At 51.6% G+C, this 24,143-nt stretch overlaps 1 protein-coding gene and 1 pseudogene across 3 annotated transcripts in view; both read left to right on the top strand.

The window, feature by feature from the left end:
* Cpne5 (copine 5) overlaps positions 1–24,143 on the top strand; it is an 82,376-nt gene that overhangs the window by 34,304 nt on the left and 23,929 nt on the right. For 2 of the 3 annotated variants that reach the window (NM_001107616.2, XM_087597403.1), the window contains 3 exon segments: positions 1,364–1,427; positions 12,210–12,313; positions 17,868–17,972. In NM_001107616.2, the coding sequence (NP_001101086.1) occupies positions 1,364–1,427; positions 12,210–12,313; positions 17,868–17,972 (273 nt within the window). 3 annotated transcript variants of the gene reach the window in all.
* LOC147998556 (U2 spliceosomal RNA) lies at positions 420–558 on the top strand (annotated as a pseudogene).

The following is a 24,143-nucleotide window of genomic DNA, read 5'->3' as shown; positions in this document are numbered from 1 at the left end:
ACGGAGGAGGCTCCCCTCCCGAGCTTCTGCCTGGTCCTTACCAGGCCAGTGTGTGGGGAAGGACAGCCTGAGGGTTGGGGACAAGTCTCTGCACCGCTACATGCCTTGGGCAGGCGTGGTCCCCTACTCTGCTCACCTGATTTGGAGAAATTTGGTTTGTTTCCTTGGCCTTGGAGGCTCTCTTCCTCTCATTCCTTCTCAGTTGGGAACCTCTCTCCCCAAAGGCCGATGCTGGGAAAAGCTCAGTGGGTCTCATAGGGTTCCACACAGCACGCTGCTGCCCTGGGATTGGTCAGGAGATGAGATCTGGATTTTAAAACATCCCTCAACAGGAAAACAAAGATGAGGGGAGGGAAACTGCCCACCTCAGGCCTTCTCCACAGAAGGCACTGTGTGCGCATATTAGAAAAACAGTTTCTATCGCTTCTCGGCCTTTTGGCTAAGATCAAGTGTAGAGAAACAGTTTCTAGGTCACTTTTGTATATGGGCATGGTCAGAAGAATAACCTTTGAACCCTAGTCACAGCTGCCTCACAGCCTCACATATGACTCTCCCTCTCAGTGACCCTAAGATCCTCCTGACTGAGTCTCAAACCTTAGAGTGGTATGGGCTAGTCTTTGGGCCATCTCCCTGCCAACTACAAGGGGAATTCTCTTCAGCTTGCCCTTCTAAGGGCCTCCTCTGATGTAGATGGTCCCTCTTTGTCCTGCCTGACCCCTCACTAAGGAGAAATGAGTTGTCTCTTGTTTCTAGAAGGCCCCATTCAAGGAATTGAAAGGGAGGTAGCAGGGTTGGGGATTTAGCTCAGCGGTAGAGCACTTGCCTAGCAAGTGCAAGGCCCTGGGTTCGGTCCCCAGCTCCGAAAAAAAAAAAAAGAAAGGGAGGTAGCTACAGGTGAGAGCCACAGAGAGTCCCCCCTGCCCCAAGCCCCTACCCCACCCTCAGCTGCTCTTCCATAGTGAAGGCGACTGGCTCAGAACTGGAACACCGGGGAACCCTGGGTCAGCCAGGTATAGGGTGGCTAGCCCACAAGGTCTTTTGCCCACAGAAGTGGTCTTTGGATGGAAAGCTCCAGAACCACTGGTCCGGAAGCTTCCGGGTGAGTCTGGGTGCTGCCGCCATGCTAAGACCTCCCCGTGGGCCTTGGGAGCAGGGGGCGGGCCACTGAGGCTGAGGGCCTGGCCCCAGCCACACAGCGCTTGGCCACATTCCCGGGCACTTCTGAAGATTTTCTTTCTCAGGGGTGTTGGGGCAGATGCCTGGATGGCACAGGGTGGGCATGGGAGCGGCTGACCCAGGAGTGTCAGGTTGGTCTGTCCTTGTCTGGCTTGTCACTTTTTTCTTTTTGCCTCTTCTCCCTTAGTGGTGTCCCAGGGAAGAAATGTGGCACCATCATCCTGTCTGCAGAGGAACTGAGCAATTGCAGGGTGAGTAGCAGAGCCTACTTCTCCACGGACCAGGATTACAGGTCCCTGGAGGGAGCCCAGGGTAGACAAGGCTCCTCATGACCTGGCTACCATGAGACCATGATACTGGAGCTAGAAGATTCCATCCGTATGGTTGGACAGAGTGAGACCCAAGGCAGGAAAGAGTAGCTTACGGTCTGCACCAGGCTCCTTCCCAGCTCTATCACAAGTCCCTCGGCCCAGACTGCCCCTGGGCACTTGCGATTTGGTTGTCACTTTTCAGTTTTGTTTTGGGCACTGGGTGACACCCCATGTGGAATGGAGGGGAGAAATGTGTGTGTGCGTGTATAGCTATAAGTGTGAATGCGTGCACATTTGTGGCCGTGCATGTGGGTAGGTACGAATATGAACATGGGTGGGTGTGGCTGCTGGGAAGCCGAGAGTCTGCCATCCCTGGCAGCCTTTGGTTTTGACTCTTGTGTAAGACTGGAGAAGCAGGCATAGGGGTGGCTCCCCAAACCAAGAAAGGGCTCGGGTGGTGATAGGAAGACATACTGTAAAGATGCTGTAATGACAAATGCTGCCATTTGTCAACCGATGAGAGCAGTGTTCTAGTTTGCTCTTGGGTGCTGTGATAAACACCATGTCAGAAATGACTCGTGGAGGAAAGAGTTCATTTTACTTTATAATCCCAGGTAACAGTCCAGCTTTGAGGGAAGTCAGAGCAGGGCCGCAAGGCAAGAGCTTGAAGCAGAAACCATGGGGCACTGTTTACTGGCTTACTCTCTGGATCCTGATCAAGGAGCTTTTTTATAGGTCCCAGACCCACCTGCCTAGGGATGGCACCGCCCACAGTGGGCTGTGCCTCCTGCATCAATTAACTATCAAGAAAACCATCAGCTTCCTCAGAGCTGAAGAGATTGACTCAGTGGTTAAAAATGGGTATTCCTCTTGCATTGAATCTAAGCTCAGTTCCCAGCACCCATGTCTGGCTGTTCACAACTGCCTGTGACTCCAGCTCCCAGGGGATCAGATGTGTCTGGCCTATCTCAGTCCCTATAGTCATGTGCACATACCCATACACATAATTAAGTATAATAAAAAATATTGTGAAAAGAATGAAGACAATCCCTCATCGCTTCTCGGCCTTTTGGCTAAGATCAAGTGAAGACAATCCCTCACAAAATGGCCACAGACTAACTTGAGGGAGGAAATTCGTCAGTTGAGGGTCCCTCTCCCCTGGTGACTTTAGGTTTCTATAAAGTTGACAGTGGATGCTGAAGATGACAGGCACTCACACTGGTCCTGAGACATCAGATGAAGCTCAGTTATTCATGAGAGAAGGCCTTGAGCAAGGGTCTCTCTGGAACAATAGGAAGCAGAACTAGATTATTCCAGGTCTGGCTGACTCTAAGATTAGGGCTTGGGTCCACAGGCATCCTTGAGGTCAGTGAGGAACTTCTCATAGAGGGAAAGGCAAAGTGACAACTCAAGGCCAAGCCTGGGTTTGGGGACAAGACACACCTGGAGCTGTAAGGAGGAACAAGACTTCCTGACCTTCCCAGACCAGAGCAGTCTTCCAGGAGTGTCTGCAGTGCTAGAGACCATGTATCCATGGTTTTAGAAACTATGTATCCACCACACTAGAAACTATGTGTCCACCATGTTAGAAACTATGTATCCACTGTGTTAGAAACTACATGCCCACCATGTTAGAAACTAAGACAGAGCAAGCTAAGTGATACATTAACCCCTTTTAGAATAGTAACAGTGGAACACATTTAGAATCAACATGGTAGCCAGGTGTGGTGGCTCAGGCCTTTCATCCCAGTACTTGGGTGGCAGAGGCAGGAGGATCTCTGAACTCGGAGGCCTGGATAGGAAGTTCCAGGATACCTTAGAGGGATCCCATCTTTTTTATTTTTTTTCTCCCCCCCCCCAGCTGGGGACCGAACCCAAGGCCTTGTGCTTGCTAGGCAAGCACTCTACCACTGAGCTAAATCCCCAACCCCCGAGGGATCCCATCTTAACAAAACAAACCAGGGATCAACGTGGGAAGCTGGAGAGATGACACAGTGGTTAAGAACACTGGCTGCTCTTGCAGAAGACCCGGAACTGAGTCTCAGCACCCACAATATGGCTCACAACTGTCAATTAACTCCAGTGCTAGTGGTTCCACCTCCTTCTAGCTTCAAACCCCAGAGCCTCAGGGTTCCCTGGCTGTGGGGCAGTTGGATCAGCTGATGTTGCGGATAAAGAGGATGCGGATGTTGCTCAGGAGGGGTTGTGCAGGAACTGCTTGCTGGCACAAATGCTGTTTCCCCTGAGCACAAGCCCTCCTCCTTGGTTTATCTTTAAGTAACACCAGTGAGGGCAATGTGGAGAGTCTGAGCTTAGGGGGGCTGGTTCCGGTGGCATTCCAACAGCTTGCAAGCATCTTCCTTTACTACCTTAGGCCCCCATTTCCCTCCCTTCCTCTTCCGCCCCTCCTCCCCCCTCCCTCCCACCTCTCTCTCTCATCCTTGGACACTGCAGTTTCCTTGCTTGAGGCTCTTGCCCACACTGGGAGGTTTGGGGCTCCCCCCCCCACGAGGCTGTCAGCTCCTTTTTCTTCTGTCACATCTTTGGCTGAATTCTCTCTTTCCCTAGAATCCTTGCAAGGAAAAGAGACTAATTCTTAGCATCTGGCTGAATTAAAATAATTACATGTGAGCAGCTCGGCAACTCAGGCTTTCAGTGGGAGGATCAAAGGGAGAAGGCGGGGTCTGGAGTGGGTCCGCAAGGCGTGGGGCTTCCTGCCTTCAGCCTGGAGCCTGTGTGGGTGGCCAGGGACAGCGAAGGGCGGAGTGGATACCGGCCTGTCACAGGCTTACTTTAGTAGGTAAAAGAAAAGACTTGCTCATCTGAATACTAATGCCAGGAAGGATCCTATAGTCAGATTTGGTGCAAATATATTTGGGGTCCTTATGTAGACAGGGTGAGCATCAGTTCTGTAGTCACCCACACTTCCCCATGCCCAGTGAGGAGCCTGACAATTCCTTTAAGGTCTTCAACTTTCCAAGTCTCTCTTGTTGACAAATACACCCCATGCTGGAGATTAAACCTAGGACCTGTGCAGACTAAGCCAGCACTCCATCGCTAAGTTATACACCAGCCCCTCTTTTTTATTTTAAAATGTTAAAATCAGGGACCCTGAACAGAGGTGCATACCTATAATCCCAGCTTCTCAGAGGTGGAGGCAGGCCAGATCTCTAAGTTCCAGGCCAGCCTGGGCTATATAGCAAGACCTTCCCTCAACCAAAACAGATGAAAGATAATTTCTCAATACTGTGGAATGGTCGCCCTGTGGGCTCTGCGGGCCCATAGCCATCAACAAAAAACCAGCTCTGAGAGTCAGAACTGGAATTCCGAGAGATGAGTGTACATGCGATAGAAGGCCCCAGATCTCCTTGGCTTTGCTGCTGGTTAGATCTTAATCAGTACCTGTCTTCCAGGACGCTATGGGGAGGAGAGACCTGCCTCATTTCTGCCAGCCAAGGATGCCCCAGGCTTCACGCTGCAGCATCCTGTGGTTCCTCCACACCTAGAAATTGTCTCCAGACTGGTAGGGAAGCTCATTTAAGTCAGCAAGTAAATGTTTCACTCACTCTGCCCCCTGTTCCCCGGAGTTCTCATTTAGGAGAGAAGTGGCAGCCAGCAATCCCAGTCTCTCTCCACCCTGGCAGGCCCACCGCCTCTCTTTTTTTTTTTTTTTTTTTTAATTTTTTTTTTAAATCACACATGACATTCTTGATCCTGAAAGAAAATCTGCAGGTATTTTATTATGTGCTCATGAGGAAAAGCGGGTACACAGTAAGTCCTTGTAGCGAGCTTCCTGGGAAACAGCTGTGCAGAGCCCCCCACCCCCAGTCAGGAGAGAGGCCTGATAATGAGTCAGGGAGGTAGGTTGCAGGGGGGGATGGTGGAAGGAGGGGCTAGACTCTTTCCCTCTTTCTTTTTTTTTGGGGGGGGTGGAAGGTTCAAGATAGAGTTTCTCTGCATAGCCCTGGCTCCTGGGACTTGTTTTGCAGACCAGGCTGGCCTCAAATTCAGAGACCCTCCTGCCTCTGCCTCCTGAGTGCTTGGATCAAAAGTGTGCAATATTATGGCTGGCTGGATTTTTTTTTTTTTTTTGGTTCTTTTTTTCGGAGCTGGGGACTGAACCCAGGGCCTTGCGCTTCCTAGGTAAGTGCTCTACCACTGAGCTAAATCCCCAGCCCTGGCTGGCTGGACTTTGTGAGACTAGCAGGGGGATTTGGGAGACTCCTTGCTGCAGACTCTGGAAGGGAAGAGTCATTGGAGGAAAGGAGAGAAACAGGAAACCGTGAGGCGAAGTGGCTGTGGGGTGTGGGTCCTCTGACACACAGCTGCAGCTGCGCGCAGGCTGAAGGGTAGAGAAGGCCTGTTGTCGGCGCTCAGACAGACAGCACAATCCTCCCTACAACACAGCGTATAATTTCTTAGTCTCGGAAATAATTTCTCTAGTTAAGTCAAAGCCAAACAAAAAGACTGTCTCTGATGCTTAAATATATGTGCGTGTACACTATTACATTAGCCATATTAGCCCTCGGGAGACGGCTCAGTGGTAAAGCGCTCATTGCACAAGAGTGCCACGGTTCACACCCTGAGTATCTATCCACACGGATGCTGGAGCAAGCGAGCTAGCAACCGTAGCCACATTAGCCAGCTCTAGGTTTGATTGACACCTGCCCCAGAGAACAAGATGGCGAACGATGGGGGAAGGCGTCCAACATCAGCCTCTCTCAAGCATGTACGCACATGTGCTTGAACACATGTGTACCTACACACATGTGAACACACACACACACGTACACATGAATGAAAAGGGGAAAAAATACCATGTTAATTCTGCACAAGTTGAGAAATAGAGAAAAATCACCCAGAGAGAATTATTGTCGACATTTGGATGCTTTTTTTATGGCTACAAATATAGATCTTTTTCGGTATAATTTGGTATCTAGTCGTTTGGTGGTTTGGTTGTTTTTTTTTTTTAATTGGATTTTTAAATTTACATTTCAAATGTTATCCCCTTTCCCTGTTTTCCCTCCAGAAACCCACAATCTCCCCCTGCTTCTTTGAGGGTACTCTCCCAGCCACCCACCCACCCCCTTCCACCTCCCTGCCCTGACATTCCCTTACACTGGGGCATCGAGCCTTGACAGGACCAAGGGTCTCTCCTCCCATTGATGTCTGGCAAGGCCGTCCTCTGCTACATGTGCAGCTGGAGCCGTGGTGGTTTGATTTTGAGATAGGGTCTCACTGTATAGCTTTTACTGGCCTGAAATTCGCTCTGCAGACCAGGCTGGTCTCAAACTCAAAGATCCTCCTGCCTCTGCTTCCCAAGTGCACAGATTAAAGGTGTGCACCATGGCCACCCAGCCCGTGTGGTACCTAGTTATTGGGCTATGAGTTTCTGTCAGTGGTCTTAGAAATGTCATTGTGTGAGTAGACCATCGTTTACTGAATATGGCTCCTTCCTCAATACGTTTAAGTAATAGCTCCTTGAACATCCTATATTCCTTTTTACTTATTTTTATCTTATGGGCATTGGTGTTTTGACTGTATTTGTGTCCACGTGAGAGTGTCAGATGTGACTGCCATGTGGGTGCTGGGAATCTTTTTTTTTAAAGCAAGATCTTTTTTTTTTTTTTAAAGATTTATTTTATTTATATGAGCACACTGTAGCTGTCTTCAGACACACCAGAAGAGGGCATTGGATCCCATTACAGATGGCTGTGAGCCACCATGTGGTTGCTGGGATTTGAACTCAGGACCTCTGGAAGAGCAGTCAGTGCTCTTAACCACTGAGCCATCTCTCCAGCCCCCCCCCAATATGTTCTTTTTCATTTGATTTTTGTTCATCTATCTATTCATTTAGTGAGTGTAAGTGTGTGTGTGTGTGTGTGTGTGTGTGTGTGTGTGTGTGTGTGTGTGTGTGTGTAAACTCCTAAGTCTCAGATTGTTCTGGAGTTCCCAGCACTCCTCCTCCTGGGATCACTCACATGCGCCACCCTCCCCAGCTCACATCCTATTCTAATGGCTCCTCTTTCCTTCCCAGCAACGGATTTGGGTCAGCTTCCCAGCCGTGCAAGCAGGGCGAGTGGGAGGGAAAGTGGTCAGCGGAGCATTTTCCACCAACTCCAAATGATCGAGTCAACCTATGCACAGCTGATTGGATTGTTTGGGAAGTCGGCCATTGCCACAACAAAGGCAAGGCAGCTTGACCCTCGACCCTAAGGCCCTGACACGGTGCAACAACAAAGGCTCCATCCCCCCAGTCTGCGGTGATCACCGCCGGGATCTGAATGGCCATCAGCACAAAGCCTCCTCACTGGCCTCTCCTTTCCCCTCTTCTCTTTAGCACTTTCGCTTCAGAGTCCTAGATTGTGTGTGTGTGTGTGTGTGTGTGTGTGTGTGTGTGTGTGTGTGTGTGTGTGTACTGGGAAGGGATGGAGGTACACTCCTTTGAGGCAGGACTCTCCCTGACTCTGACACTGCAAGGTTCTTGTCCCTGCCTGGCTCCAGCCCTCCTTTTTTAAGTAACTCGCGCGTGCGCGCTGTGCGCATGTGCACATGCGTGTGCCTGTGCATGTGAAGACCAAAAGACAACCTTGCTTGTCATCTTTTAGGAGCTGTGCATCTGTAGCACATGTTTTACTGATTGAGTCATCTCTCTAACATCCTGATCCTAGCTCCACCCCCCACATGCTCACACACACAATCTAGATTCAAGGACACACACACACACACACACACACACACACACACACACACACCATGCAGTTTTGGCATGGGGGAAGGGGTTCCAGATAGGGTTTCTCTATATAGCCCTGGCTGTCCTGGACTCGCTTTGTAGACCAGCCTGGCCTCAAACTCAGAGATCCACCTGTCTTTACCATCCATGACACCGGGCATCTCACGTTGGGCCTTTTTATCTGACCAAAAAGAACAATGTGCTAATTCTAGGAAATTTGGAAAAAACCAACAATCCAAAAGACAACAGACGCCACCATAGTGCCGTTGTCCACTTAAATAATGTCTTTCAGAGTCGGCTTGAAGGCTGACTGAGAATCCAAGAGCCTGAATCAAGAACTGGGCATGGGGGCGCACACCTTTAATCCCAGCACTTGGAAGGCAGAGGCAGGAGGATCTCTGTGAGTCTACAGAACAAGTTCCAAGATGGCCAGGGCTGTAAGTGTGTGACTGTCAAGTGTGTGACTCTGGACAGGATCCTGTGTGACGTTCTGTGGCTCGTTTTCTTTATTTATAAAAAATTTTTGTCTTTTATTTATCACACATTCATTCTATACTGATGTTTTGTTTTCTAGTGACGTCATAACATTTGATTACTGGGCTGGAGAGATGGCTTAGTGGTTAAGAGCACTGACTGCTCTTCCAGAGGTCCTGAGTTCAATTCCCAGCAACCACATGGTGGCTCACAGCCATCTGTAATGAGATCTGATGCCCTCTTCTGGTGTGTCTGAAGACAGCGACAGTGTATTCACCACATACATAAAATAATCTAAAACAACAAAACACTTTTGATTACTGAACCTTAGAGGTGTCCTCAAGTTTTCACGTTTACCTCCTTATCTAGGGCAAAACAGTGAACACCATGCCTGCTGACCTCTGACCTCTGACTTCTGACCTCCTCAGCCTTCTTCCTGGGGTGGGAAGGCTGAGGTGCCTGAGAAAGGCTGCCTGCAGAATCCCAGAGGCAGCACAATTAGCATCCGGGGATATGCAAATGGAAGCGATCCTGCTGTTTTAGAGAAACTTAATGTGTTTTTTTTTTTTTTTTTAAAGATAGGGTGAAAGGCAGAAATTGCAGGAAATTATATATCTCAGGAGCGGGGTTTATCTTCCCTGCCACCGACTCCCATGGCGCACAGGCTGTGAACAGCATCTCTCAGGCTCCGTCGAGAGCCCCACCTCAGTACCAAACCCCCAATCCAGACCCTCAGGGGAGCCCTGGGATTCAGGCCTCTTCCCAGAGTCACACTGTGTGACCCATCTGCTAACCAGATTGGTGGGGACCAGGAGATGTTTAGAGCCTCATAGCACACGCACACAGCGCACACACACACACACACACACACACACACATAACATGCTTGTACACGGGCACGCGTGTGCACACACTCCCTCATGCATCCCACAACACAGACTGCGAGGCAGGTTAGGGGTGGGGCTCACCCAGCATGTGCCAGGGCTGGGACCTTGACTTTCTACCCCACAGGACTTTCCTGCTGGGTGTTATCAGGGACATAGCTTTGCTGACAGGCTGGAAACCTCTCTCTGAAGGTCTGTCTTGTCTTTCAGCAGTTCTGCATGGTAGAGCAGGCACAGTGTGCTCTAGGGAAATGTCCCTGGGGTGTGTGTGTGTGTGTGTGTGTGTGTGTGTGTGTGTGTGTGTGTGTAGGGGGATGGGATGGAGATGAGTCTGCAGCAGCTCCCTTATCTGTCACAGGCAGGAAACCTGCTGTCACTCCCGGCCAAGCTTCCCACTTAGCTGGAGTTCAGAGCTTGTGGATTTTTTTTTCCGTTTTTTTAATTTTTTTTTTCCATTTTAGCTTAGCTCGCACAGAAGCCCTTCTAAATGGATTTCGCACTTCCCTGCCTCCTCCCTTGGAGGTTACAGAACCTAATTAAGCTTACCTTGGGAAGCAGGGGTCATTATTTAGCATTTCAGCCACTCTTTCCTGGAGCCATAATATACCACTCCAGCTCATTCGTAGCTGTGTGGCGTCCAGCAAGAGTGTTACCCTCTCTGTTCCTCCACGTCTTGGCTTTCTTCTCTCTTTCTTTTCTTGAAGATCTATTTATTTAATCTATGAGTACACTGTCGCTGTCTTCAGACACACCAGAAGAGGGCATCAGATCTCATTACAGATGGTTGTGAGCCACCATGTGGTTGCTGGGAATTGAACTCAGGACCTCTGGGAGAGCAGTCGGTGCTCTAACCACTGAGCCATCTCTCCAGCCCCTTCTCGGTCTTTTTTTTTTTTTTTTTTTTTTTTTTTTCCTACATTTTTTTAAATTCGGGCTACATGTGTGTGCACAGGCATGAGTACGCTCTGGCAAACATGAAGGGAGGCCTGAGGATGGCTTGCAGGATTTGCTTCTACTGTGTGGGTCCCTTAGGCTTAGTGGCAGGAGCTCAGCCTCAGTGGGCTTTTGTGCGTGTGTGTACGTGACGGAGAGTGTGTCACAGGGTCTCACTATGTCTGAGGCCACGGACACCAGATGATCTAGTGTAGCCAAGGCTAGCCCAGAGTAGCCTAGAACTCGCCACCTTCCTGCCACAGCCTCCCCAAGTGCTGACGTCACAAGCGTGTGCCCCCCACAGCCTGCTCAACTCGGTCGGCCATAAGGAAAGAAGGGAAGTGAGTCTGGTGAGTGGCAGTTTGCTGTGGGTCAGCAGGTAGCCAGGGCGCAGCGAACAGGAGGCTTGACTCAGAGGGCTTTGAGTCTCTGCTTCCCTAGTCTCCAGCAGCCATCTTAAACAGGTTCGCCATTTTTTCCATCCCCGGCTTCCTTGCTAAGACAAGGTGACAAGGGCAAAAATGGCCGTTGACTGGCTGAGTGGTGGAACGGATAGCTCTGCTTATGCGGACATCCTATGGCCCAGTTCGGGAAGACACGCAAGGTGGGGAGGTGAGGGAATGGGGAGAAACGGTAGGACTCGCACAGCCTCTCATGAGCTCCACGTACGCCGGTCTGAGCCTTGCGTTCCTGGTAGCTCATTTTATCCTCCCAAGCTTATGGGGCAGATACCACCATTCCCTCTGTTTTGGAGCTCGGGACACTGAACACAGAGGCAGGGAGTGAGCTGCCCTAGGTCACACGGCTGGGAAGGAATGGAGGAGGGAATGCCTGGCATAGCCTCTCCACTGTCAATCAACCTTGTGGCGCCTGTGTCGGCTTCTCTGCCATCATTTGATCACCTCCGGTCATTTGCCTCCAGGGGACAGAAAGGAAAGCTGCCTGCAGAGCAGGCTGAACCGGAGGGTCTTCAGGCATCCCAAAATTTCCACTGGGGAGACTACACAGGGATAGGTGAAAAGCTGAACGTTGATTAGGACGGCTGCCACGCCCAACCAGGGTCCTCCATCGCTGGGGAGGCGGAGTCCGAAGGAGTGGAGCTAAGAGGGGGCGGAGCCAAGAGGGGGAACTGGTGTCCTGAGGGGTAGGGGCGGGGTCAGAAATGGAGAAGGATGGAGTCTGGGGTTGGGGGGAGAAGCGGAATCAGAGAGAGAGTAGGGGGTAGGATCCCCCTCAGAGAGCCTGGCTGCCTCTTTGCCTACGTCAGGGCAGTGGGGCAGAGAGCTGTGCCAGGATTCAGGGTCAGCAGATCATGTCCAGAGTGGCTGTCAGGTCGCCACATCATCATGGAAAGCACCAGAAGGGATCACACACTTTGCACACTTGACTACCTGTGCTCCTCAAAGCCACCCATGAACCTCAGAGGCTCTGAGAGATTACTCACTCTCCTTGGAGTCACATAGCTTCAAAGTGGTAGAGCTAGGATTTGAACCCGGGACAGTTTCAGGTCCATCTGCCTCTCCAGCCGGCTGGTCCAGTAGACCTCTGTATGCATTGCCGAGTGCTGGTGACGTTGCTCCTGTGTCCCACAGGTAACCCTGGAGGCTCGTACCAGGCGTATTTACAATGCTACCCTGTCTGCCCTTGCCAGTCCCTGGGATCCTCCTGCCTCACCACCCCATCTTCCCTCCTTTCCAGGATGTGGCCACAATGCAATTCTGTGCCAACAAGCTGGACAAGAAAGATTTCTTCGGGAAATCCGACCCCTTCTTGGTGTTCTACAGGAGCAATGAAGACGGAACGTGAGTCCTCCCGACGCACCCCCAGGGCACCTGTACATCAGGCAGGGCTGGGAGGCTGTGACCACCCCTGAGAACCCTGCCGTGTGCAGCTGATGCCCTGATAAACCAATGTGGAGACCTGGCATTGCCACCCGGAGGCTCTCAGCAATGGCGGGCACCGTGTATGCCCCGGGGAGTGTAAAAACAGGAGGCTGGTTCTGCACAACCAACCCAGCCACACCCATATTTCCAAGGCCCCACCCACACTCTACCATGCCTATGTTCAGAACCACAGAGCGGAAAGGCCTTAAGGGACAGCCATGCACACACACCACAGTAGCCAATGTGCATTAGCAGCACAAGGGCTAAAGACCATAGAACCTAGGTTCCCTACCCCCACCCCTGACCAGCTGTCTGACAAGTTACTCCTCACCCCCTCTCTGGGCCTATTCTCTCATCTTTGAAATGAAGCAGTAGGATGGAGTAGTCTCCCTGGTCTCTTTAAGTAGCCGGGTTCTGAGATTCTTCGGAGGGCGGAAGTGATGAGGTCAGAAAGGTTAATTGGACAAACACAGCAAGGAAGAAATGGGTCCTTGGGGTGGAGTGAGGAGCAGAAGGACTTAACAGGGCCGGAGAGCCAACCTTCTGCAGAGCTAGAACTCAGGGCCCGCAGGCCCCCATGTACTGAAGTGCCAGTGTGCGTACTCGTGGGGTGTGTGTGTGTGTGTGTGTGTTGGGGGCAGGGCAGCAGCAGGCAGGAGGTGTATTTCGGTGCAAGAGAAGACTGATTTTTAAACGTGAACTAGGAATTTAGGTGTAGTCATCTGCATGACAAAGGTCTGCTTTGTCTCTCCGTGGAGGACTCCCCGCAAGATGCTTTAAATAATTCCAGAGGACTCTTAAGTTGACTTTAGTGGGGAGAAAGAAGAGAGGCTCTGGTTGCTCTAGGTCGGTGCACTGTCATCCCTTGCAGAGAGGTTGAGCTCTGGCTAGCCCTTAGGACCCTGGTGGTGGACAGGAGGAGGGTTGGGGGCAGGAGAGCAACCCTGGGAGCCATGTGTGCAGTGGGCTGTGTGGGAAGGATCTGGGGCTCACGACTGTGACTGATGAGGGAGCAGGTGGGAGGTACCCGATCTGAACTTTGGGTGGGAGTGGGGCAGGGGGGCTTCATGAAGACCCATGGGGACCAGTGCTATGGGCCTTTTCCTGGTACTAGGGCCAGGGGAGCCCAGAGTGCTGGAAATACCAAAGGAACTGTTTTGATGGCTGTGGCCTTGGGAGTCATTTAGGGGTGTCCCTCGGGTGTGAGGGAGTACTGGAGAAACTGACTGGGGACTCTATAGGGGTGGCCAGCATACTTCCCCATTCAAGACAGACACTGAGCTAGAGGAGGGGAATGAGGGGAGGGTGGGATGAGTTTGGGAAAACCACCAGGTAGGAGAGAACCAGGAGCTTGGAGGGTCATCAGCTTGGAGGCAGGAAGCCAGGATATCCCGAAGCTGTTTCATTTTGTCTGGCTACACTTCAGTGACCCCTCTGCCCTTCCTGAGGCCACCACCAAGCTAGCTGCCTACCCAGCCATGGCCTGGCATTAGTAGGTACAACTGAATAATTGTGGGCAGCTGTAACCCAGCAGAACCTTGTAGCATGCTAGCATTCTCCCCGCCAGACCGGTCACCGTATAGTATCATATCGCTTCTCCTTTAGTTGTGATGAAATGTCCGGGCAAAAGCAACTTGAGGAAGGTTTTGTTTTGGCTCGAGGTTGGAGGCGTGTCCATCATGGCGTCAGGGTGGGGAGGTCAAGGCTGCCAGAGCTAGAGGCTACTGGACATACTGCATCTGCAGTCAGGAAGAAGCAGACAGAGAATGCTGAGGGGTGCATGGGTGTGAGTGAGTGTGTAAGTATGTGTTGTTGTAAAATATAAAAAATAAAGGGTATGTTTCTCTTTTACCTCACTAGGTCCAGCACTGCGGTGCCCCAAGATATCTGCTAGATATCTTGGCAGAAACACATCCCAGCCGCACACTTTCCTACACTCAAACCCTCACATAAAAGAACACACAACACAATAATATTAGATCCAATTGGTAAGATATAATTGCCCACTTAAACATACAAAGCGGGGTTGGGGATTTAGCTCAGTGGTAGAGCGCTTGCCTAGCAAGCGCAAGGCCCTGGGTTCGGTCCCCAGCTCCGAAAAAAAAAAAAACCATACAAAGCCTGGTACCATCCATCCCTTGAGAACATTAATAACAACCTGTAAATACAGAGAGCAGAATCTTAACATCACCTGCCATGGCTTCTCACCCTCTCCTCTCTCCTGTCCCTCCTTTCTGTTCTAGTCTCCTCCTCTTCCTTCAAACTTCTCTTCCACCCATTCTTCCTTCTCCTCCAATGACAAGCCTCCTTCTATCCTGTACCTGCCCCTCACCTGTACTTTACAAATTCAATGGGGAGAAGGCTCTGGTGAAGTCACCTGATTCCTGAGTAGGTGACTAGGCAGCTGTCCTGGGGGCAATGGAATTAGCATCAAAATACAGATAACTTCAGGGCAAACCACAACAAGTATGTGCTTGTGTGTGTGAGCGTGTGTGAGCATATGTGTGTGTGTGTGTGTGTGTGTGTGTGTGTGTGTGTTAGTTCATGCATACACACACATCTGTGTGTGCCTGTCAGAAGATAACTTTTGGGAGTAGGTCCTCTCCTTCCAACATCTGGGTCCTAGGGATTAACTGGGGTCATTAGATGGCACCTTTACCTACTGACCTATTCTTCAGCTCTAGCCATTCTGTTTTGTTGTTGTTGTTGTCTTGCTTTTTTTTTTGTTTTTGTTCGTTTGTTTTGTTTTGTTTGTTTGTTTTTTGAGCAAGTTTGCTCTGTGTAGCCCTGGCTGTCCTGGAACTCACTCTGTAGACCAGACTGGCCTTGAACTCACAGCCTCTGCCTCTCTAGTGCTAGGCTTAAAGACATGCACCACCACCCGGACTTTTCTCTTTTCTTTTCTTTTTTGTTGTTTTTGTTATTTTATTGTTTTGGTTTGTTTGTTTTTAGCCATTCTTTTATTATCATTTTACCATCAAAGGAAACTCAGGGAGAGGATTGCCTGGGGATGCACATCTGGCTCTAGGACTCACATCTGCCTGACAGATGGGTGACACTCTCCCACACCCATGCTCCACCTGTGTGTAAAAATGAACTGTCTGCAGGGACCACTTGGCCTAGGGGAGCCTGGCCGCAGGCAAGCGCAGCAGGGATCTGAGAAGCCTGGTGTCTGATGATGGTAGGGACTGCAGAGAGTTTGAAGAAAGGCCTTTCCAGCTAGTGCCTGGGGCAGAAGCAGGACCACCCAGGGTCCAAGAAGGAACATTCGGAGAACAACTGGACTGAGGGTTTAGGAGACCTGCTGAGCTCTTGGGCCTCGATGGAAGAAGGAAAGAGGTCTATGTGGGCGGGCTGAGGAGTCTGGGTAAATCCACCCTTTGAGGAAATGTTCTAGGGTAGATCTCTAAAGTCCTGGAGGCTTCTGCACAATCTGCCTACCCTCCCCTCCCTTCCCCTCCTCTCCCCTCCCAATAACCCTGTCAACCACCTGCCCCAGTCCCAGGCAGCAGGGGCTGGGGCAGAGGGACCTCCTGCCCCAGCCCCTCCTCCAGCTCCAGGGTAAGCTACAAGGTCTCCCACGTGGATCTCACACTCCAGTGGGTGGGCGGGAAGGAGCTCGGAAGAGAGACACTCAGCCCGCTGACAAGAATGACATTTTGACTTGAAAATTACCGAAGAAGAAACAGCACAGGCTGTGTGGGCTCGGGTGGGGCCCTGGCGCTTCCTGGTGACCTTTCTGAGCTGGAATGTTGCTGGAGCGGGTGCTGGGAGAGCTTTGCCCTTCCTTGAGGTAGGTAGGGCTGCTCCTGAGACAGGCGAGGCATGGCAAGAGGGGTGGGCAGCACAGCACGTCGGGAACAATGGAGACAGCCCATTCTAGCCAAACAGGTCCTTGGATTCCAACTGGAAGGGCTCAGGCACCCCAAGGAGAGGGCTTTGCCTCTACTGGATTGAAATGACAGTGTGAAAGCTATGGGATCCCCCACTCAGGATGCACAGTTCCTGCCTGGCGCTCACTTGTTCATTCTTATGTTTTGAGACGGTGTCACATAGTGTAACCGTCGCTGGCCTGGACCTCATAGCGGTTGACCCGCCTGCCTCTGCCTTCCAACTGCTGGGACCAAAGGTGTGAGCCTGGCAGCCCCTTATTATTATTATTATTATTTATTTATTTATTTATTTATTTTTGGAAGCAGGCTCTCAGGCTGCCGTTAGATAAAGCTCGGTGCTGTCAAGCATTGATCAGCTGAACATCCCTGGCCCTCATCAGTTTCCTTTAAAATATGACTAGGGGCTAGAGAGATGTCTCGGCCACCAAGAGCATCTATGTTCTTATGAGAGATCTGGGTTTGGTTCTCAGCATCCAGGCTGGGTGGCTCCCAATCACCAATATCTCTCGATCTGACATCCACTTCTGGCCTCCAGAGGCCATTACACGGGTGTGGTACAGATATGGTCCCTCAAGCACGCGCAAAATCAAATAAATAAATGGGTTTTGCTGTTGTTGTTGGAAGTGAGATTTCTCTGTGTAGCCCTGGCTGTCTTAGACCCCATTTGTAGACCAGGCTGGCCTCGGAACTCACAGAGGTCCACCTGCCTCTGCTTCCTGAGCACTGGGATTGAAGGAGTGCACCACCACCCAATGACTTTTTTCTTTTCCTCTCTTTCCTTTTGGTTGAGAGCAGGGCAGGGTGACAACACTGAGATCCAGCAGAAGAGAGGTGGAGACAGGAAGATGTGAAGCTTAGGCCAGTCTAAGCTTCCTGAGACCCTAGTACAAAACAAAACAACAAAACAAAGATGCTTGAATATCCACCAGGGCCAGCCTTTGTTCTAGGCTACGCCACCATCAACACTGGGGACACTTCCTGTTCCTGTGGACCTTAAATTTTACTGACAGATCATAACAGGACGAATCAGGAGAGACCCAGGCTGTGTCAAGCAGTGACAAATGAGATGTGAAGGGAAAGCCGGGAAGGAGAGGGACAAGGGGTGTCTGTCAGAGCCAGGGTTTGTCTGTTGGAGATAAAGCAGCTGCAGACGCTCCCAGAGGTGATGCTGGCCGGCCAGCCGGAAGGTAGAGAAGATTGAATAAGGAACCAAGGGAATAGAGAAGGTGTTCCTGGGAGGGGAAGAGCGGGCACACACTCACACCCACCCACTCATCTAGCTAGCCTTGAGGTTCAGTTCCCAGGTCCCCAGGAAAGGAACTGCCCAGAGAGAAAGGGCCTGGTCACAGTCACACGGGCCAGCCGAAAGACAGTGGCTGGACCTCAGGTCTCTGACTGCACACAGGATGTGCTGCTGCTCCCGTCAAGCCCAGCCCAGCCTAGTTCAGGAACTCCTCTGCTGTGCCATCTTGCTCTATGCTGCCTGTGGCTGTTGAGGTTGGCTCCTCCAGTCAGAAGGCTGAGACATCGGCTATCCGAGCTTCGGGCCTGACGCTTTTCCTCCATTCCCTCTTGGCCAGGTTCACCATCTGTCACAAGACCGAGGTCATGAAGAACACCCTCAACCCGGTGTGGCAGACCTTCTCCATCCCCGTGAGGGCACTGTGCAATGGAGACTATGACAGGTGAGCTAAGGAGTGCGCCCACCCCTGCCCCCACCACTTCCTTTTCTGTCCAGGCAAACGGGGTCTCCTGGGAGGTTATCAGACTGCCACACCAGAGTGGGGATTGGAGCCTCCTGCCCCTCTACTACTGGCCCATGTGTTCTGTTTTCCTTTGGACATACACACACACACACACACACACACACACACACACACACACACACTCACTCACACACACACACACACACACACACACACACACACACCTGCAGCTTCCTGTCTGCTCTACAAGGGACAGAGCATGGGTGTCCCCGTCACTGTCACTGGGGTCTGGAGTTCTTTATTGCTCTGAGTAGGGCAGATAGCACGCAAGAAACTGGGGAGTAGAGGCAGGAGGGGTCTATCTCAGCAACCTCACTTTTGGCCAGTGTACTCTGGAGTCAAAATCCCGTCAACCTGTTGGGCAAATTGAGGGGTGAGGAGTGAGGGGTGGGGGCGATGACAGCATTTATGAAATATTGTCACATATTACATCATATGCAAGCTCTCCCTCTCCTCCTCATCCGTCAGTACCCATGCCTGAGTTTACCCCTGACTGACCAAGGGAGCTGTCAGCCTGGGCAAGCTCTGACCTGTCTGTCTCTCTGACCTCACTGTCCTTCCCTGCAAAGTGAGCGCATGGAAACATCCAGTGACCTCCCAGGGTTGCTCCCCCTGAGGCCAGCAGGAAGCTGTGGCAAGGGAGTCCACAGTCAGCCTCCCCTCTGCTTTTTTTCTGAGCCCCTGCCATCCAGCCTGGAAGTCGGCTGGGAACAAATGCGCCCACCTCACCTTCCACCCGGTTTCACGGAGCTTAAGTGTCGTGGGGGAGGCAGACATGAATCCAGTAATCACACAGAGAAACATGTCATTACCCACTGCAGAAGATGCTGGAAGAGAGCAGGAGGGCGGGATGGATGGGTGCCGCCAGATAGGATCGGTCTGCCTGAAGTCACCCAACCTCTGGCTGAAGAAGTGGGGGGGTGGGAGTGGGGTGTCTGCTGGCTACTCCCACAGAAGCCCTGGGGCATCAGAACAGACACCTTGGGGATAACCTGAGACTTGCATAGGGTTTCCAAAGGGGTATGGGTAAGGGTGGTACAGGTGGGTGTCGTCCTGGTGTTTCCCTCCTGGGACACTTACAGGCTGCTAGTCTAAGACACAAAGTGCCCCTGCCTTTGTCCACTTGGCTGGGACAGCAACACAGCAGTCTGTCCCCAGGTATTCAGTGCTTTGTGCCTTGAATGACTATGGCATTCAAGAGCAGGCAGCTGTCTGTCTTTTGGGATCTTCTGGTCTGAGTCCTAAGCAACTGTGCAGGAAGAGCTGGGGACCAAAGTGAATGTTGTGGTCAAACAACCCCCATCCCCAGCCCAGCCCTAGCCTGGTGGCACACATTTCACTGGGTCCTAGGGCAGCTGGAGTTGGGGGACAGGACAGCATTAGATTCTAAAGGAGGCTGGGGATGGGGACAGCTGGAAGGCTGGAGCGTGTGGGTATTGGGCTAAAAGCTTGAAAGGGACTGGGAGAGCAGATAGTAGGTAAAGCTGCCTCCCTGGAGGAGGAGTTCCCAGGTCAGTGGGACTGAGGCTGGTCCCCTGGAGGAGTGTTTGGTAGGAAGTGCAGACAGGCCTGAGCCCAGCCCCATCTTCCTCCAGGGTGACTGATTCTCCTTCTCTGTGGCTGGGCACAAATTGTCTGTGACATGATCGGCAGCAGAATTAATCCAGGGGCCAATGTGTCTGGCTGACTCTTACACAGGCCTAGTATCACCCCCCAGAGCCCACTGAGGAGGCGCTGACAGTCAGAGATGGCGGTCCCTCTCCTGTAGGCCCTCCGGCAGACTCATACAGAGTCTATACCCTCCTAGGCAGTCACTGTGCTGGGTGCTTTGGAAGCCATTGAACTCTTAGAGTCAAGTCTACTGCTCAGATTGTCCCCAAGCCACTGGGGAGGAAGACAGGCCCCATCACAGAGTCTCAGAGACACCTCCTGTCACTCTAGGTCTACAAAGGACTAGAAGAAGCTTCCATTGTGACCACACCTCATAGCCGAGAGGCTGAGGCCCACAGAAGGCTGGATGCTACCAGCCCTGGTGGAGTTAGACCCAGGAGTCCGACCCAGGCTGGGTTTAAAATCTTTCTTAACGACCATGACGCAATGTGACAGGGTAGCCGTGAGTTGCAACTGGGAGGTTGGGGGAGGGGGGAGCTCAGAGAGAAGCTTTGTTCAAAGCTGAGGGCCCTGAGGACCTGAGATGAGGACACCCTAGAGAGGTGGTTTCAAGCCTTAAAGCATTTCAAGGTCCTTTTGAGATTAATCTCAAATGGTTCAGAGAGGGGCAGGGGACGGCAAGAGGGAAGGTCCAAAAGACCTTGGTATCTGGCTGGCTGGGGGAGACATGAGTGGGCTGTGCTCTCATTTGGTACTCAGTACCACAGAGAAAGGTGAAGAATGGGAGTGGGGAGTAGAGAAATGGAGCTGCTGCTCCTCCTTCTCCTCCTCTTCCTCCTCTTCCTCCTCTTCCTCTTCTTCTTCCTCTTCCTCTTCCTCCTTCTCCTTCTTTTTATTTATTTTATGTGTATACACTGTCGCTGTCTTCAGACACACTAGAAGAGGGCATCAGATCTCATTACAGGTGGTTGTGAGCCGCCATGTGGTTGCTGGGATTTGAACTCAGGACCTCTGGAAGAGTAGTCGGTGCTCTAACCACTGAGCCACCTCTCCAGCCCCCAGCTAGATTCTTACTGAATAGGTTCAGTGTGTGGTATTCCCTTTGGTCACAGCCTACAGGCAACCCACAGCCTGTTTGGAAAGAACCGTCATAAATTAGGAAAGCTGTGTTTGTGTTTCGAGATGAGCAAACACTATTATTCTAATCTCGGGAAGAAGGGTGGCTGGAAGCCAGGCGTAGCTCAAAGGGAGGGGACAGAGGCCATGTTAGGGAGACCACAAACCCACAGCAAGGAGGAAGAGAAGGCTGGGGTGGGAGACAGGAGGGTACTGAGGAAGGGCCATTGCCAGGTAGCTGACAATGGAGAATATACTGGAAGACTGGACATCTCCACTAAGAGAGATCAGTACCCCAGGATGATGGGCTGAAAATGCTTCTTCATGCTGTTAAAATTATGGGATGCTTAGGATGTGAGTCGCACTGGTCCCCATTGGCTTAAACACAGACTCTTATATCGTGAAAAATAGCCTTAGGAACCTCTCTCACACTGTGAGGAACCATTTCATGGTCGTGATGTGCCCATTTCACAGATGGGAAAGTGGAGGGTTGTAGTCTATATCAGAGCAAGACAATGCCTTTCCTTCTGCAGACCCCCATCCAGCCCTGGGGTGGCTGTGGGGACAAGAAGCACTTTCCCTGTCATTGCCAGACTCTGCCCTACTCTGGAATTCTGGGAGTTGAGGATTCTCCCTGATTAAACCAGGTCTGCAGGGGCAGGCTGCTCTTCCCCAGTCACGCATGGATTGTGAACGTATGTAAGAGTGGGAGCTAGGGTGCAGAGTGCTCACCTGAGCTGGGAGTGTTCCATCAGCACCTCTGTGCTCCCACAGGGCCACTGGACCCAGAACAGTAGCGGTGACATAGGGAACAAGCAACCAGGCTCACTACCCAACGCTTCACGTGTCACTGCAAGGGCGGCCTTAGCAGTCCTGTGTAGCACGTGCAGAATCTGAGCAAGATGGGACAGCCCATGTCTCTCTCCCTACTGCCTAGGTCTTTCCCTCTCCACAGTTTCTCTCAGAGGATCTGACTGTTAGGGGAGGGACAGCCTTGAGGCTTTCTGGGCAGCGGAGAACCATTCCTTCTTAGTCAGGGTTTCTATTCCTGTGTAAGCACCATGACCAAGAAGCAAGTTGGGGAGGAAAGGGTTTACTCAGCTCACACTTCCACATCGCTGTTCATCACCAAAGGAAGTCAGGACTGGAACTCAAACAGGGCAGGAAGCAGGAGCTGATGCAGAGGCCATGGAAGGATGTTACTTACTGGCTTGCTTCTCCTGGCTTGCTCAGCTTGCTTTCTTACAGAACCCAGGACCAGCCCAGGGGATGGTACCACCCACAATGGACTGGTCCCTCCCCACTTGATCACTAACTGAGAAAATGCCTTACAGCTGGGTCTCATGGAGTCATTTCCTCAAGGGAGGCTCTTTTCTCTGTGATAACTCCAGCTTGTGTCAAGTTGTCGCAAAACCAGCCAGCACATCCCCTCTCCTGCCCTGAGCGGTCATTAGTACCGCCATGGTCCAGAGGTGACCACAGTGTATACACCATGGTCATCACTCAGGGAGGGGACCTGGAGACCTCGCCAGCACTCCTACCGGCCAGTCTCTCTCTAATATGGCTTTGGGGTTCCAGCCCTGGATGCCAGGGTCCTGGGACACTGATTCCTGGCCTTTAATCCGAGCATGCTCTGGGATATTCATGTGTGTCTTGTGAGACCAGGGGACTGTTACCAGCACAGTTCATTCACAGAGGTGTTAGGTGATCCCCACCAGCCGGCTGGAAGGTGTGAATACCCAACGGTCTGCCAGGCACAGTTCTAGGGGCCAAGCGGTCCACAGAGAGCAAAACCACCTCTGACGCATTGGAGGACATTCTAACCGACAATAGGATTGTCCGAGGATGAAGGAAAGGTCTACCGTCCCGACAGAGATATGTCTGTGCCCAGGGTGGGCGGGAGACAGCACCCTCACAGAGGATATAACCATTTCACTGTTTACAGAGGAACGGCCATCAGTGCTACATAGCCAGTACCCACAGGATCTGGGGCACCACCCTGGGCTACTGTCTCTGGAGTGATGCCCTTCCCTGTCCTCCTCACCCACTTCCCTGAGACTCTGAGTTCTTAGCCTTTCTGTGCCAAATGGGATGTTGGTTTTATGGGCTACTGAGAGCCGTCTCTTTCACCCAAAAGAACACTCTCTTGGGTCTCGTGGCTAAGTCACAGCCAGTCTGGCAAACAACCTGGGTCCCAAATCCTATCTGCTGTGACCTGGGCTAGCAACAGATTTGTGGACAGAGGCCATGGGCTGCTCCCTAGGCCTTCCCCTGAGTCTGGGAGCTGTTCTCTCACTTTCTTCCCCACCCAGGCCCAGGCTGGAGGCTCAGCCTCTGAGCCCAGCAGCCCCTCCCCAGGCTGCCTAGGGAAGGCCAGAGTGATACAAGGGGATCACCCAGCCAGCCTCGGCCAGATGCCGGTTACTGTCCCCTGGGGAGCTTCTAGCCACCACCCCATCCACACTGCACCCTGGACCTGCTGACTCTGAATCAGTCAGGATGTGAATCCTGAGTTTGAGTCTGAAGGGGGCAGTTACTCTGCAGTTTGCTGGGGCTCCTGGAGGATTTTTTCAGAGTTCACCACCAAAACCCCAGACAATGAAATAAGTCAGGCCCTTCGACTTTGAGATTTAATTTTTTAGAATTGTTCATTTATTTAATCTATATAAGTACACTGTGGCTGTCCTCAGACACACCAGAAGAGGGCATCAGATCCCATGGCAGATGGTTGTGAGCCACCATGTGGTTGCTGGGAATTGAACTCAGGACCTCTGGAAGAGCAGTCAGTGCTCTAACCACTGAGCCATCTCTCCAGCTCGAGATTTAATTTTTTTTTAATGGCGCGTGTTTATCTGTTGGTGGAGGAGGAGGGGTACCTTCTGTACAGCACAGCTGTGGAGGTCAGAGGACAGGTCAGGAGTCAGCTTTACACACACCCCCACGTGTGGATCCTGGGGCTCACCCTCAGGTTGTCAGGCTTGGCCACGGTGTCTTTATCCACAGAGGTGTCTCGCCAGGCACACACTCAGGACCTCCTTCTGTGCTCTGGGTAGTCAGGGTTACTGTCCCCAGGGTAGTCCATTTCACAAGAGTGTTAGGAGATCTCTGACAGCTGCAGGATGTTGTTGTTGTTGTTGTTGTTGTTGTTGTTGTTTTTGGAATGGGGCCTCACTATGTAGCCTTGGCTGCCCTCCTCTGCCTCCTGAGTGCTGGGATGAAAGGCCTGTGACACCACAGCCCTGTTTTAAGTAAATTTTATGTAAAAGCATGCATGGTTAGATTATGTGGGAATCAAGAGGCATTTTCTAGACATCCGACCATACACACACACACACACACACACACACACACACACACACACAT

Source organism: Rattus norvegicus, chromosome 20 (assembly GCF_021556685.1).
Source record: "Rattus norvegicus strain SHRSP/BbbUtx chromosome 20, alternate assembly SHRSP_T2T, whole genome shotgun sequence".
Lineage (NCBI taxonomy): Eukaryota > Metazoa > Chordata > Mammalia > Rodentia > Muridae > Rattus > Rattus norvegicus.
Note: the sequence above shows the minus strand (reverse complement) of the source record. Positions and strands in the feature narration are given on the sequence as shown.